This window comes from Muscardinus avellanarius (assembly GCF_963383645.1).
Source record: "Muscardinus avellanarius genome assembly, chromosome: 11".
Lineage (NCBI taxonomy): Eukaryota > Metazoa > Chordata > Mammalia > Rodentia > Gliridae > Muscardinus > Muscardinus avellanarius.
The window spans coordinates 59,212,963-59,227,865 of NC_137797.1; the positions used below are offsets into that span (position 1 = coordinate 59,212,963).

The 14,903-nt window shown below is 34.5% G+C and overlaps 1 protein-coding gene across 1 annotated transcript in view; it reads left to right on the top strand.

The window, feature by feature from the left end:
* The window catches only part of TAFA2 (TAFA chemokine like family member 2), a gene marked incomplete at both ends in the record, with an annotated part of 147,688 nt that overhangs the window by 104,537 nt on the left and 28,248 nt on the right, over window positions 1-14,903 (top strand). Inside the window, 2 exons of the mRNA XM_080704837.1 lie at window positions 1,193-1,345; window positions 2,561-2,685. Of these exons, the coding sequence (XP_080560963.1) occupies window positions 1,193-1,345; window positions 2,561-2,685 (278 nt within the window). The remainder of the gene's footprint in view (window positions 1-1,192; window positions 1,346-2,560; window positions 2,686-14,903) is intronic.

The following is a 14,903-nucleotide window of genomic DNA, read 5'->3' on the forward strand; positions in this document are numbered from 1 at the left end:
ATGTCACACCTGGGTTTTATGATCTCATATGGAGGCATAAGAAGTAGGTAATGTGAATGTGATTTGCTCTCTGAGAAATTTAAGCAAGTTTTCTAGCCTGGATTAACGCATACTGGTTCCTCTCCTCTCCAAGAAGAAGGTTAATATAATACATGATTGTTGCTAGGATTTATAATGGGTCTCAATATGTTTATAACTTTAAGCTATTTCAGATTTCCTACTTCTATTTAAATTTTTGTAAATCATTCACAATTAAACATAATCTTTTAACAAATATTTGATTCTAAGCTGTTTTTGCTTTTAGCAGATGAAAGTTAGATTTTATCATGTCCCAATAGGGTTAATACTTTGAAGAAGATGTGGGGAAAATGATGAAGACAGACTAGAACCCCATAATAATGTGGAAAGTGAAGTTCACAATGTCAGTCGTCCCAAAACTCAGTAGCCTCCCTTTGAGGTTAACACAGTGGGTATGGAATCCTGGAAGCATATGGGACCAGGTTTCTAGCTGGCCAGCTGACATAGTATCCTTCCAAGTTCTGGATGCAATAGGTGCTATTTGCTGACAGTTTTCCCCTCAGGCAAAATGGCAAGGAATGATTCTGGGTCTTGAGACTGGCTGACCCTTTAAGAAAATGGTGGCAATTTTGAGAATCATCTGATTAGTTCATTTCTGGGGAAATCTGGCCGAAGAATACTGAGGATGTGGTGCTCCACCCTGTACCCTGATTCCTGAGAATGTATTCTCTCCCTGGTCTTCACATTCTCCCTCTGAAGAAGAAAAGGATGTGAATATCCTCATATCTCACCTGCTTTGAGTATGGGCCTCATTCAGGGGTTAACTTTAATTTGATTAACACATGAAACAAAAAGGCATGAAAAATTCACCTACAAATAAATATATTTTTGATAGCACCATATATTGCCTCTATATTTTAGATTTTTTAACAGCTCATTCTAATTTAGTCACTAATTGTTCCTGCTTCACCAAGCATTTACTGACAGAAGTGGTCTCACCGCATTTAGAAAAGAAATCAAATCTGCATTATGGAGTTAGCATCAATGCATTTCTAGTTTCATGCATGGTAGATTCCTTATGGAGCTATATTTAATGTACTTCTAATTAAAAAGAGGGAAGGAAGTGTCCAAGGCTTTCTCAAAGTTGTTTTCTCTTTTCTTTCTGTTTGCACAGCTCACCATGTCAAAACGGGAACTTGCGAGGTGGTGGCACTCCACAGATGCTGTAATAAGAACAAGATAGAAGAACGGTCACAAACAGTCAAGTGCTCCTGCTTCCCTGGGCAGGTGGCAGGCACCACACGAGCTGCTCCATCTTGTGTGGATGGTGCGACTTCTTCTACTTCTCAAACTGATGACATAGCTGGGGACTGCTTGGAATAGGAACCTCACCATAATGCTGTCAGCTGGAATCAATCCTAGATGGTTGATTAAAATCACATGGCTGAAATGGTGTTACTTGGGGGCGTTTGAAAGCATGAAATCTTTTAGATGGAATTCTAAGATCTTATGCAGTTCTACTATAGAAAACATTATAATGAGGTTTCATTAAGTCAATATGTTTCTTATTTTGATACCATGAAATACAGATTTCTTAGTGGATGGTAAAAGGAAGATTATGTATAAATTAATTGGGAAACATAAAATGAAAATAGATGATTAAATACTATGAGTTCAAGAACCTGGGAATGGTTCTCAATAATGGAAAAATATCGACATCATATACATTAGCAAATGTTTAGTTGTAGATAGAATTTACATGAGGTATTGATTTTTATTAAGATGAAAAATTGTCTTTCTTTGAGGGTTCACCTAATTATAATAAAATATAAATCTTAATATGGGTTTATCTAATTGATTTTTTTTACCATAAATAGTAATTTGTTATGTGGTATATTCTTTGTGAACTTATTGTTCATAACAAAAATAAGAACAAATGTGTGAACCCTACTTAACACTCTCCCTTTAGCCTCATTATATGAAATATAACATTGATTCTAAAATATTGACTCAAAACTGTTCATGGGTTCATTTACTTCTATTTTTGTGTAAATCAGTGCATACACATATTCGCGTAGTTTTTATTTTTAATGTATTAATACCCATGAAGCCCATATTTTCTTATGAGAAATTTTTCAACACTGGAGTTATAGTTAATAATATTGTATTGTACACATAGAAATTTTATAACATGGTGGATCACATGTTAAGTAGTCTTATCATAATAAAATGCAGTTTGAAATGAAATAAAAAACCACTAAGCCAAGCAAGGGAAAGAGGAACGGGGAAGGAATGGGGTGGGAACTGGGTTGGGGTTAAATCAGTGATGTGTACATGTATGTACACACAGGTTTTTTATCCCAATATGATGTATGAATATAATGCACCAATAAAAATTAAAAAAATAAATCCTACTATTTGAAAAAAATTATTTTAGTTGAAAATCTTTTAGTTAGATAGATGACTTTTGTCTCTCTTTAAATGTACACCCAAAGAATTCAGTCTCAAATTGAAAACACCGAGCGATTTTTCTTTCTTGTAGCTTCAATAGTGGAACAGAAATGGTGGTGTCATATGCAGCCATGTTTGGAGGGAGAGGAATGTAAAGTTCTTCCAGACCGGAAAGGATGGAGCTGCTCCTCTGGAAATAAAGTGAAAACAACTAGGGTAAGTGAACAGGCAGCCTGAGAAAAGAGCAGTGTCTCTGAATTAATAGAGAATGTTCCATGTACAGTGGCATCTTTAGGTGGTGTTTGTAGAATAAGAGAGTATAGTTTTTCATAGCATTATTTCCCATTTTCCCCTTAATTTATTTTTGTAGCACATTTTTTTCCAGAATAATGTCTTCTATAGATTACCATCTTGCTATGGGATAAATAGTCACTGTTACTTCATGACATACTTTTGGGAATACCCCTCCCCCCAGGATGCATGTTACATGCTGGGAAGGTGACCCTAATCTCTGTTTTTCTGATGTATGGTAATGTGAATTCATTCTGAAAAAGAAGGATTTACTTTATATGTGACACAATAAAAATTTTCAACTAAGTTTCTTTCTGTTTTATGGAAGTAATTATTTTGATCTCTCTGATTTCTGGATCATTAAATAGTTTTCTAATGGTTAAGGGTTTCAATCATTGTAATAGGTACTGAGAGGAGTTTCAAAATCTCAAGGTTAATACTAAAAGAATACTCTTGATACATTGATGCATTTCATATTTGCAATGGCTGACTTCTGGAGGATGGAGAGGAGTAAAAGATCACTTTATTCTCTGATTTGCTAATTAACTATATGGCTTTTTATAGAATTAACAAACAAAAATTTTGTGCATCACAGAGAGGGGTGATAAATCTAGAAACTAATTTATCATATTATTTAACCTCATTTGTTTTTTAACCTTGGCTGGATATATTAAAGAGATTATTTTATTTTATTTTTATTTATTTATTCATTTTGTGGGTTTGGGGATGGAACCCAGGGACATTTGACCTCCGAGCTACACCCTCTGCCCTATATTTTTATTCTTTATTTTTGAAACAGGGTCTCACTGAGTTGCAGAGGGCCTCACTAAGTAGCTGAGGCTGTCAGCGAACCGCGATACTCCGGTCTCAGCCTCTGGAATGCTAGGATTACAAGGGTGTGCCACCACACCTGGTTTAAGGAGATTATTTTAAAATCTCATCCAGATATATTTCAGTCTATCAACTAATTTTTCAATGCACTGACTGATCAGATAAAACAAAAGTGACTCAAGTTTCAAATCATGCAAATAAAAAACATATTTTGTCAAATTATTCTTGACTCAAACCCATTAGTTAAATACTGGTACATTTTTTCCAAAATCCACTAAGTGCATAACCAGATAGTTAGAATAATTGTTTTATTCAAGGAGTTAGCAAAAGATATTCAAACTGACTAGTTAAAATATTTTGAAAATAGAACTTTTCTTTATAAGCTATTTACACCAATAAATTATTTTCTTTATCACTATTAATTCTAAGTTTAAAATAAAACTCATAACAGGTGAGGTGGAAAATACCTATAATCCCAGTACTTGAAAGACTGAGACAGGATCACAGGTGTGAGGCCAGCCTCAGCAAATTAATGAGGCCAGCCTCAGCAAATTAATAGAGAGACCCTGTTTCAAAATTACAAAAACAAAATAGATTTGGGAGTTTAGCTTGGAGGTAGAATAGTTTTGGGTTCAATCCTCAGTACCAAAACACAAAACAAAATTAGACAAAATTAAACTAAGCTCTTATGCCAGACAAAGTGTTGCATACTTCTAATCCTAGTACTTGTGGAGCTGAGATAGGAGGATTGCAGATTTCTGGCCAGTCTCAGTAACTTAGCAAGATTATTTCAAAATGAAAAATAAAATAGGACTGGAGTTATAGCTCAGAGGCGAAACACTCCTAGGTTCAATCCTCAGTACCAAAAAATAAAATAAAATAAAGCTCACACAAATTCACTAAAGATTTGAGATTCTGCAACAAATGGAAAAAAAAGTGGTAAATTTTTTACAACTACATTCTATGTACCCATTATTTCAGTGGACAGAGAATCTAACATTTATTGGATACTTAAGACATATGCTATATACTGAATAACGTGCTTTACATGAGTTAACTAATTTAATCCTCTTCATGGACGGGTGAAGAAGATAATTTTTTATCTCCTTTTTACAGATGAGTAAACCAAACTTCAAGAAGTTAAGTGACTTTCCAAGATCATAAAGCTAATTAATTGGGAAATCAGAGCTCAAGAGACACCGTTCTATTCCAAAACCTATTCTCCTAACCTGTATTTTATACTTCAACTTGACTTAACTTATCCTTAAGTAATAGCAGTAAGAGTTTTCTATGGTTCTTTTCATATGAGGTAGACCTTTAAAAATATCTTTAACTTTGTGGATCACTGAAATGAAAAGGCCAAGGCCATGTGATCTAAATTCTCATAGAAAAAAAAATTAGAAGTGCTATTTCACTCCCTGATGGCCACATTCTCAATGATCCAAAATTAAAATTGAGTCTCTGCTTCACAAAATTCTTTCCAAGGTAATGAAGTGAGATGGAGGAGAGACTGAGAACTCACGAATAAGAAAAAGAGAAACCAGATCTAGATCCTGTAGTGTTAGATGATGTAATCCTATACATATTGGATAGTGCTTCCTATTCTTTCATCTCTTGCCCCCAAAATCTGCTGGCAATGGAGAACTTCATTTAATATATTATAGCAAGGATTCATGTGAAAGTAGGTGTTTGGATTAAATTACTTTCAAGTTCTCTAAGGATTCAAAATCAGAACACTCATTTATGAGAAGACTCGAAAGAAAGATCTTCTTGAGTAAAAACAAAGTTAATTATTACCCTTTATTTTCCTTTACAATAAAAATATTGCTGGTAAAAATAGAGGTATTTAAATAATTTCAGCTAAAGAAACATCATGGCTTTCCAAATGGTTAGGAAATTATCCATTATGAATATTGGTTGGACTCACAAAACAATTTGAGCAAATATTTCTCATACTACAAAAAAAGCAATTCTAAAGTAATAAGATTATTACTTCTCTTGCCCTCCCTGCTGAAATGTTGCAGAAGTGTAGGAGATAAGAAAAATTTTTTAAATAGCGAGGGCATAATACTATTTTTTTCCAGAAGCTGAAGAGTTGAACAGTGGTCATTTCTACCATACATAAATAGCAACAATATTATGGAGAAGAAACCTGAGTCATTATTTAAATCATTGGCATTACTGTCCACTTTCTAGTTTTATATATGGTAGCCATGGTTGCCCTGAGTTGAGAAACCATTAGAAACTTGATTTGGAAGGTCCTAACCACCAAAGGAAAGTCCAAAAGTTAAGAAGAAACAGGTTACAAAGTAACTCCAAAGCTGATCTCAGCCAAAAACTATTTGTGTTTCTTATGCAAGACATGTAGGTCATAAGGGATCATCATTGCAAGCAAAACGGCTCCAGAAATGATTAAAATTTGCAATAATGTACACCCTCCCTTATAATTGCCCATATCCAATCTGGAGCATTCGGGTGAGCCTAAAGTTAGAAAAAAAAAATGCAGTCAGCCAAAAACAGCAGTGAGGCTTGTACAGATTCGGCAGTGATAAGTGAAACCTTCCAGAACTCACTACAAATAGGAGCTGGGCAAGCTCATTTAAGAGTCATTTGGAACCTACATTGCACTTATTAAAAATGTGAATTATATCCTCCCTGTCTTTGTACTAAATTCAGGAAGCTTTTTTGTTCTGACCCATTTTCTGTTCTAAAAAGGGGGAAAGGCAAGGAACAAATTGCCCTTTTCATAACACCAATATTTGGTTCTTTGAAACCCAAAACATTTTATCTGGAGAGAATAGAAGATGCAGCATTTGATTCCCAAACACTATTCTCATTCCAAAGGTGGAAAATTTAGGACTGTCTGTGACATCCATACTATTTCTTTAATATTTAATGTTTCCTAAAAAAAGAAGGGAAAAGTCATATAAGCCTTTTATTTCAAACTCACAAAGACAAATAATAAGGAACTTTTTTAGAATCATTAATAAAAGAATAGTCTTTCTGGTGTGAAAGAGCACATAATTATATGCTAATTATACAACACAAAAGTAGCAGGGGGAAAGGTGCTGTAGAGCTTGTAAGATATGAGGGAAAAATCTTTAACACTGCTGGAATCACCAGAAAAAAAAAAGACTGTGTTTTATTTCTTTTAATGTTTTAATGTTTGTTCCAGTCTTTGTCTGTGGAAGATCTAAGGAATCACATTCTGCTTTTAATATTTAGGGCCCTCCCCCATATGTACGAATACCAAGCTCCAAATTCCTGCAGTCACCATAGCTCTTGTCTGATTTTTACCTTTATACAAGACTTTATATTGTCATTAGAAATATTATTTTTCTGAATCATGAATCCCAGTTCTGCTGACTTTTCACATACTTAAGAATTTTCTGGGTAATTTTTTGCTAATTAAAATTATTTTACCTTTATTAATTTACTTAAAGTGCCCTAAGTAGATAAGAACTCTGTGGATATCTATCTATCTATCTATTTATTTATTTATTTATTTATTTATTTATTTGGTGGTACTGGGGTTCCTGGAAGCCCTTCTACCTCTGAGCTACACTCCCAGACCTATTTTATTTTTGGAAACAGGGTCTCTTAAGCCACCACGGCTGGCTTTGAACCTGCACGATCCTCCTGTCTCTGCCTCCCAAGCGCAGGGATTACAAGCGTGCACCACCATGCCCGGCCTCTATGGATTTTTAATGTCTCCTCAAATAAAATGGGCTTTAAAGGCATAAAATATGACTTTGTTTATACAATGCAATTAAAAATCAGTAGATAAAAAGAATTTCCTACATATGACATTCAATAATAATAATACTCATAATCAAAACAACAAAAGCAAATATGGAAGCATTTATTTAGTTCTTACTGTGGGCTGATCAATCTTTTAGGTGCATTGCTTGTACTATATTTTGTAGTTTGACTCACCACAGCAGGCACAAAAGAGAAAATAGATGCATAGAATGAACCCTACCCACAAGGCGTATGGACTTGAGTGGGGAAATGAATAGTGTACATTACATTATCCTTTTCTTATCCATCTGCAGCACAATGACAATAAACATACAAACCAATGGTAAATAAAATAATATTGTTTAAATAATGAAATAACAAGCCTTTTGTTTAGCCTCCTCTTTTGCAAAAAAAAATGAGGAGTTTAATTTTAAGTTCTTGAACTAGATTCAGTTTCAAGTTTTTCTAAACAAAATTTATTCTTTGGTTCCATGTGCCAAGGACATTTCTAACTTCCTTTCTGCTAAATTTGTATGACACTAATACCTGGCTAATCTCAGAAGACAGATGAGTATTAGGTTTTTAATTCGTTCTCTGTAAGGGAGCAAAGAAATAGCATCTTGTGATGCTTTGCTGATTAAAGCCTCAAGTCCTCCCCTTACATATGCTACTGGATTTTCCACCAAGGCTCCAGGGCTGTGCTCTATTTAGCTGGGTCTGAGCAGTATCCAGAGGTGTTATTTTAGACCCAAGGTAATGGAAGAACACATAAGAGGGGAAAAAATATTTCATTACCTTAAGCCAGTACAATTTGAATTCTTCAATCCTAGTGCTTGCTTTTGCTTTGCAAATTTAGGTACAGGCTTACAACAGTGCAGATCTTTCTTGCTCAGCCCTTTCTTAACAGGCATATCTCCATTTATTTGTTTTCATCTCACCTCCAGTCAGGCTCTAAATTGTACTCTGGTCCATAGCATAGGGCATAATGACCTTTAGATCTATGGCTTTCCAGTTATTGTTATGGTAGCCAGGGTAAAAAAAAAAAAAAAACAACAAACCCCCATATCTTATATTCTGACCCTTCACATAGGTAACACATACTCATTCGTGCCATACCAAAGTCAAAGTTGCACTGTGATGTTTTGCTTTTATTACTCCCCTCCCTTCTTTCTTCTTTTGCTTTTATTCCTCCCCCCTCCCTCCCTTCCTTCCTTCCTTCCTTCCATCAACTTCATAAATGGATTATATTTGTTGCTAATATTTTGCAACCTGTGTTCTGAAAGACACTACTGTCAGAAATGGTATTTGGTTGTTTTCTGTCTTCACGGAACTGACCACTGCTAACTTTAGAGATACACAATTTAGTATAATCAGTTTTCAAACCAATTCATCTTTCACATTTTCATGTTACATATTTCCTTAATATTTTTGGTGTAAATATTTTTAAGACTGTAAAATATAGATCTGCTGGGTAAGGATGTATATGCTGAATATATTAATTCATTCAGGGAGTCTTTATTGTCCGTTGTTTTCTGGAGCTGCTCTAAGTTCTGGGCATAGGCACTCAAAAGTCACAACAAAACAAAGAAAAATGGATGAGAATCCTGCCCTCATAGGCCTATACTCTTTCACAGTATCTTAGTTTTCTATTGCCACCATAGAAAATTATCACAGATTTAATGACTTGAATACAACATCCATTAATAGTCTGTATGCCTGACACCTAGGCACAGCACAGCATAGCAGATCTCTGCCCAGGGTTTTCCAAGGCTGAAATCAAGGGGAGCCTTTTGCTTCTGTGTGAGGGCTGTGTTTCTTTCTGCAGTATTTAGGGGTGGAACTTTTTCCAAGCTCTTTCAAGTTCTTGTCAGAATTTGGTTCCTTTTGCATGCAGGACTGAGGTACCTATCACCAGAAGCCTCTTCTACCTTTTTTAGGATGCCTGCTCTTTTTTTTTTTTTTTTAATATGGAACGCTTCACAAATTTGCATTTCATCCTTGCACAGGGGCCATGCTAATCTTCTCTGTATCATTCCAATTTTAGTATATGTGCTGCCGAAGCGAGCACAGGATGCCTGCCCTTCTGATCACATTTCCTCCCAACTCAAACCATCACTGGCATGCAGACTCTTCCTCACATGTTGAAATTCTCTGATCTCTCCCTTGCCTCATCTCTCTTCTGTCTTCCTCTTCTGCTGAATCATGTTAACTCTTCTCCCTTTCCCTTGTGCTTTAAAGGGATCTGTTGGTTCCATTGAGCCAACTTTGACAATCCAGGGTAAACTCCTTTGAAGATCAGAGGATTAGCAACCTGAATTATGTCTGCAAAGCCACTTCACAACAGTGCTTACATTAATTCTTGGTTGAATAAACAAAGGATGCAAATCTTGGAGGTACATCTTTAAAATTCTACCACATGATAAGAGAGAAATTTAACTTAATGTATATACTATATATGTATATAACACACACATATATGTATATATATACTGTATATACACACATATATACACACATATACACACACACCACACACACAGAAAAAAACACACACAAACACACACACACACACACACACACACACACACATATATATATATATATATATATTATATATATATATATAGTTAGATGGTAATAGGTTTCAGAAAGAAAGACTAAGGCAAGGATGGGAAAGAGAGCAATTTTGCATATTTGATCTAAGTCTTAAGGGAGATGAGGATTTGAGCCACATGGCTATTTGCATGACAAGATTTTTAGGGAAAGAAAGAACAAATATAAGGCATCTGAGGTGGAGCTGTCCTGAGAAAATCATATTTGGGGGAAGAAGTGATCTCTGTGGCAAAAATGGAGTGAACAAGGGCATGGGGTAGAATTTAGGGTTAGAAAGGCAGCACGGGGCCTGTCACGCTTGACTTAGACTTTTGTCCTTGATATATACAGTGAGGAAATTGACAGTAGGTGAGATGAAGAAAACTCTCAGAACATATTTTATGTCTTACATTAATCCACTGATTCTAGGTCATTTAACTTAATGGAAAATTAAATATAACACCTTTGAGTTTGACATTTGTTAAGAGGAGTAGGTGAATATTTTGTACTATAGTAATGAGTAATGCAGATATTAAATGACAGAAATGCTTATTACATAATATTTACAATTGCAAATCCTATGGAGATTAGAAACAAAACACGTAAGCAACCATGTACTCACTTAAATAATAATTTTTAATAAAGAGAAATGGACAGAAATTAACCAACATATTGAATATAACTAGATATTGAGATTAAGGTAGGTAGGACACCAGATAGGTATCTGAGGAAGAGCATCAGTAAAAAGTAACATTTTTAAACCTGTTTTTTTTTTTACTCTAAATCTTTCTTTTTTAAATTTTTTAAAAAATTTATTTTATTGAAAGTAAATGTTATACATTTAATCTGTATTTGGTGCCCTCTCCACCCCCCCTCGTAAACCTGGTGTTTTAAACTTAAGAACAGCTTACTTAATTAACACTAATTTAATAGGATCAAGAAGAATGTTTGTCTGGGTATTTGGAGAGTTATTAGAAATGAATGCAAATACTTTAGAAATAAATCTTCAGGGCTATCTTTCCAAAACTTGACTTGTATTTTCATACTTAAAATGAGAAATGAGCAACATACGAGTGTTTTGAAATTCCTAGAAGATTTAGATACCTCTGTAGTATTTGAACCAGATATGTATTTGCAGACATTACTCTGAACAGTATGCCTATAATTACAATTAATTTTAAGGGTTTGTATATGGTAATGGTACTGAGTTTGAGCACCATAGAATTTCATTAGAAAATGTAAGAATATCATTATGCTATTGCTTATGTCCTTTAAATTAAGTGGAGATGATAATATTTTTGTCTCTTACCTGAGGGCCAGTGAGTAAAATTCTGTCATGTTATTTTTCAACATTTAACACTTTAATGTTTGTTGAAAATAAGTATTCCTAAGAAAAACAACACTTTTTCTGCTTTTGGTTATCTGGAGTTCCTTAAAAAAAAGAATAGAACCTTATAGCCTAAAGAATAGAAGAGGATATTCTATAAACTATACGTAGTTAAACTTCTAGGTTTCTTTCCCTATGTTGGTTGACAACCTTGTTAAAGATAGATTCAGCCCTGTATATATTATCCTACAGTTCTTTCCATCTTTTTTACATATTTTCTTATGGAATTTAAATCCTTAACCAATAATTTCTGATCTAATTTTAATTTCTTAGTTTAGTGAATGGAATGAAGATGGAGTTTAGAAATAAAAGGCAATTTTCCAATAAGCTCAAAATTCCATATGCTTCATGGCTGGTGCAGAGAGTGAGTAGGAAAACACAGCTGTGGCCAAACTCCCTTGTCTTTCTAGGAAAACAGCGAGTCCTAATTCTTTCTGCTGTTCAATTCACACAACTGGCCAACCTGACTCAAAATAATGGCAGAGGTGAACTTTAATAATCAGACTTCATCTGAGGGTACTCAAGAAGTTCTGGACACCAAATTTTAATGGACTAGAGAAAGGCTTATATAATAGAGCTAGTGAGTATTCACCTTCAAGAATAGACACACTAATAATAACATGTTAGAAATTGTTTGAAGATGTAGCATGTAGAATGAAAATTTAAATTTTTTCCAAAAGAATATAAGGAATACAACTAATGCCACTGAATGTCTTTCTTAGTATTATTTTAGAAAATGTGAAGGGACTGCCTTGGAAAATACTAAGTTCCTCATTTTGGGATGCCATCAATTTGTAACAAAGGAGAAACAGAAATTCGGAGTTGGTTAGGTCACCCTATCGATATGAACAAATAAACAGCTTATGTAAAAGCATGTAGGTATACAATATTGATGCTTTTAATTAATGCATAATAATTGTAATATTAATGGGTGCCACTATGACATTTACATACAAGCATATATTATGCATTGATGATGACCACTCTCCCTTCTACCTGCTCCCATGTCCCCCTCCCTCACCCTGCCCTCTGGCCTCTTTCCAGTGAAGATCAAATCTTGCTCGTGGATTGAGACAAGTTGATGGGTAACTTAATGTGTGTGAGAGGAAGTGGGTGATGGGAATCCCTGCAGGAGTAATGGAGCTGTGATGGCAGGCTGAATTTGTGTCCTGGTGGCCTTTTAATTGAAAGTCATGTTCACTAAGTATTGTTGAATGATTGAAAAACCTCAAAGTACTTAGGAGAGGAGAAAAGTCTAATTTACACTTTATATAGCCTATCTGACTATAATGGATCATTATAATCAAGGGAAGTGCCAGACAACAGCCAGAAAGGGGATAGGAAAGTGATGCTAGTGTGCGTGTGGAGAGGTAAAAAGTAGAATCAACAGAGCTTGCTAATTTAGTGAATATAGGGAGTCGAAAGAAACATTCCAGAGAATATGTTTCTCATATATTTATGACTTGACTTACTTGGTGATAGTAATTGATGAAGAGCTCTATGTAATGGAGATACATTTTGATATACAGTCCTAGATATCAAGCTAGAGATCTAGGAATCATGATTTCCTGGATGGCACAGAAATAATCAAGAAAGATTTCCCTAATGTAGAATGTGGAGAACATTAAAGACATTTTAGCAGGTAATTGGAAGAAGGTGCTTGGTAAGAAACATGAAGTGCAGACAGAATGATAGAAGGAAAACCAAGGGAGATAAGAATCTAGAACATAGAAGAAAACAATCTAGGAAGTTGTAAATTGACAAAGCAGAATATGGGACCTACTGACACATTATGTGGGCTTTAATTCTCTTTCTGAATGAGTGATTGGCAATGAATACTCAAAATTAATTGTCCATTAGATGAAAATTATTTGCCCTATTATAATATTATGTATCTCCTATTTGGATGATATCATTGTTAAGACATTGTAAACACTAGAGAATATACACCCATTTAGATGGAATGCACTTTAAAATTTAGGATAAATATTTTTCTCTATAGAAGAGTTAATACATTGTATTTAATGAAAGCTTGTCTGTTCACTAATTAACTATGTAAAGATAAATCTAGTATCTTGTCTGTGGTTATGTGCAGACATTGTGCTAGAATTTAGAGATTTAGAGTTTAAAAAATTATGACTCTGCTGTCCAAGAGTTCACAGTCAATTAAACAGAAAGTCAGAAAGTCATTGTAATGCACAGAAGTGGTAGGATAGAGGTCTGTATAGGTGCCATGGTGACACACTGGCAATTTAATATGCCAAGGCCCACAGTTCTCCTACAAGTCAAAAATATTCTTGACTTGTGATGCCAATAAAGGGTAACTTATTCAATGATTTGTCTCCATGGTATATAGTATATAAACACAATCAAATTTATGTCCTGTGATGTCAATATTAAGCTGAATTGCTTTTAGCCTTTACATTCAATATTATACTATCATAAAAGAACCAAAAATTTAACTAGAATACCTTCCTATTCATGAACTATTCATGAACTATTCAAAGAGAAAGTCTAATAATGAAACTAATTACTTTCTGAATTACATTTTCAAACCATTTTAAAATTCTCTACAAAATGTGTGTGTGTGTGTGTGTATGTGTGCACGTGTGTGTATGTGTGTGAGAGAGAAAAGAAGGAAGAGGAAGAGCAGAGAAAAAGGAAAGAGATAAAAAAGGAAAGTGTATAAAAACATAAAAATTGGAGCCACAGTAATAACTTTAATAAAAGTAATTTAAAATTCTCATCAGCAAAAAATATATTGCAACATTTTTTAAAATTTATTTTTTATTTTGTTATTTGTTTGGTGGTACTGGGGTTCCTGGAAGCCCTTCTACCTCCGGGCTACACTCACAGACCTATTTTTACATTTTTATTTGGAAACAGGGTCTCCTAAGACAGCGCGCGCTGCTGGCTTCGAACCTGCACTATCCTCCTGTCTCTGCCTCCCAAGCATGGGGATTACAAGCGTGCGCCACCACGCCCGGCTTGTATATTGCAAAATTTTAATACAGCACATAGTTGTAACATTTTAAACTTATAAAGTGCTTAAGAAATTTTGAAGCAATGAATATTATTTACAGCAAACTCAGCCATTCTAGTTGAAATGTGATTTAATATATAAAACTGAAGTTGCCAAATTAAAACAAAGAAACAAAAACTGTATAGTTTGCGCTAAGCCAGAGAATTGAATTTATAATAATATTTTATATTGAGATTATTAAGGATGAGGATTATTTGTCTGTTGATATGGCTTTTATTTCTGTAGTTCACCGCTATGGTGTTTTGCTCCTTTAAGTAGTACTGTTGACTCCTGTGATTTATAGTGAGATTAGCCTAAAATCAATAAAGGGTTGTTTGGTTGAGGTTCTGCTTACTGTTGGCTATTTTGACTTTACATTTTATTGCTTATTCTTTTCTGGTGGCAAACATTTTTTCCCCTTACCTTGCATCTCCTGATTTCCCTTTGTCCTGTTAAATAAAAAAATGGGAGGCAAGGATTAAGAATGAGGAAAGGAGAGAAAGGAAGAGGGAGAAGTAATACCAGGCACTACACATTCATTTTCAAAGGATGCTTGCAAATAATTGAATG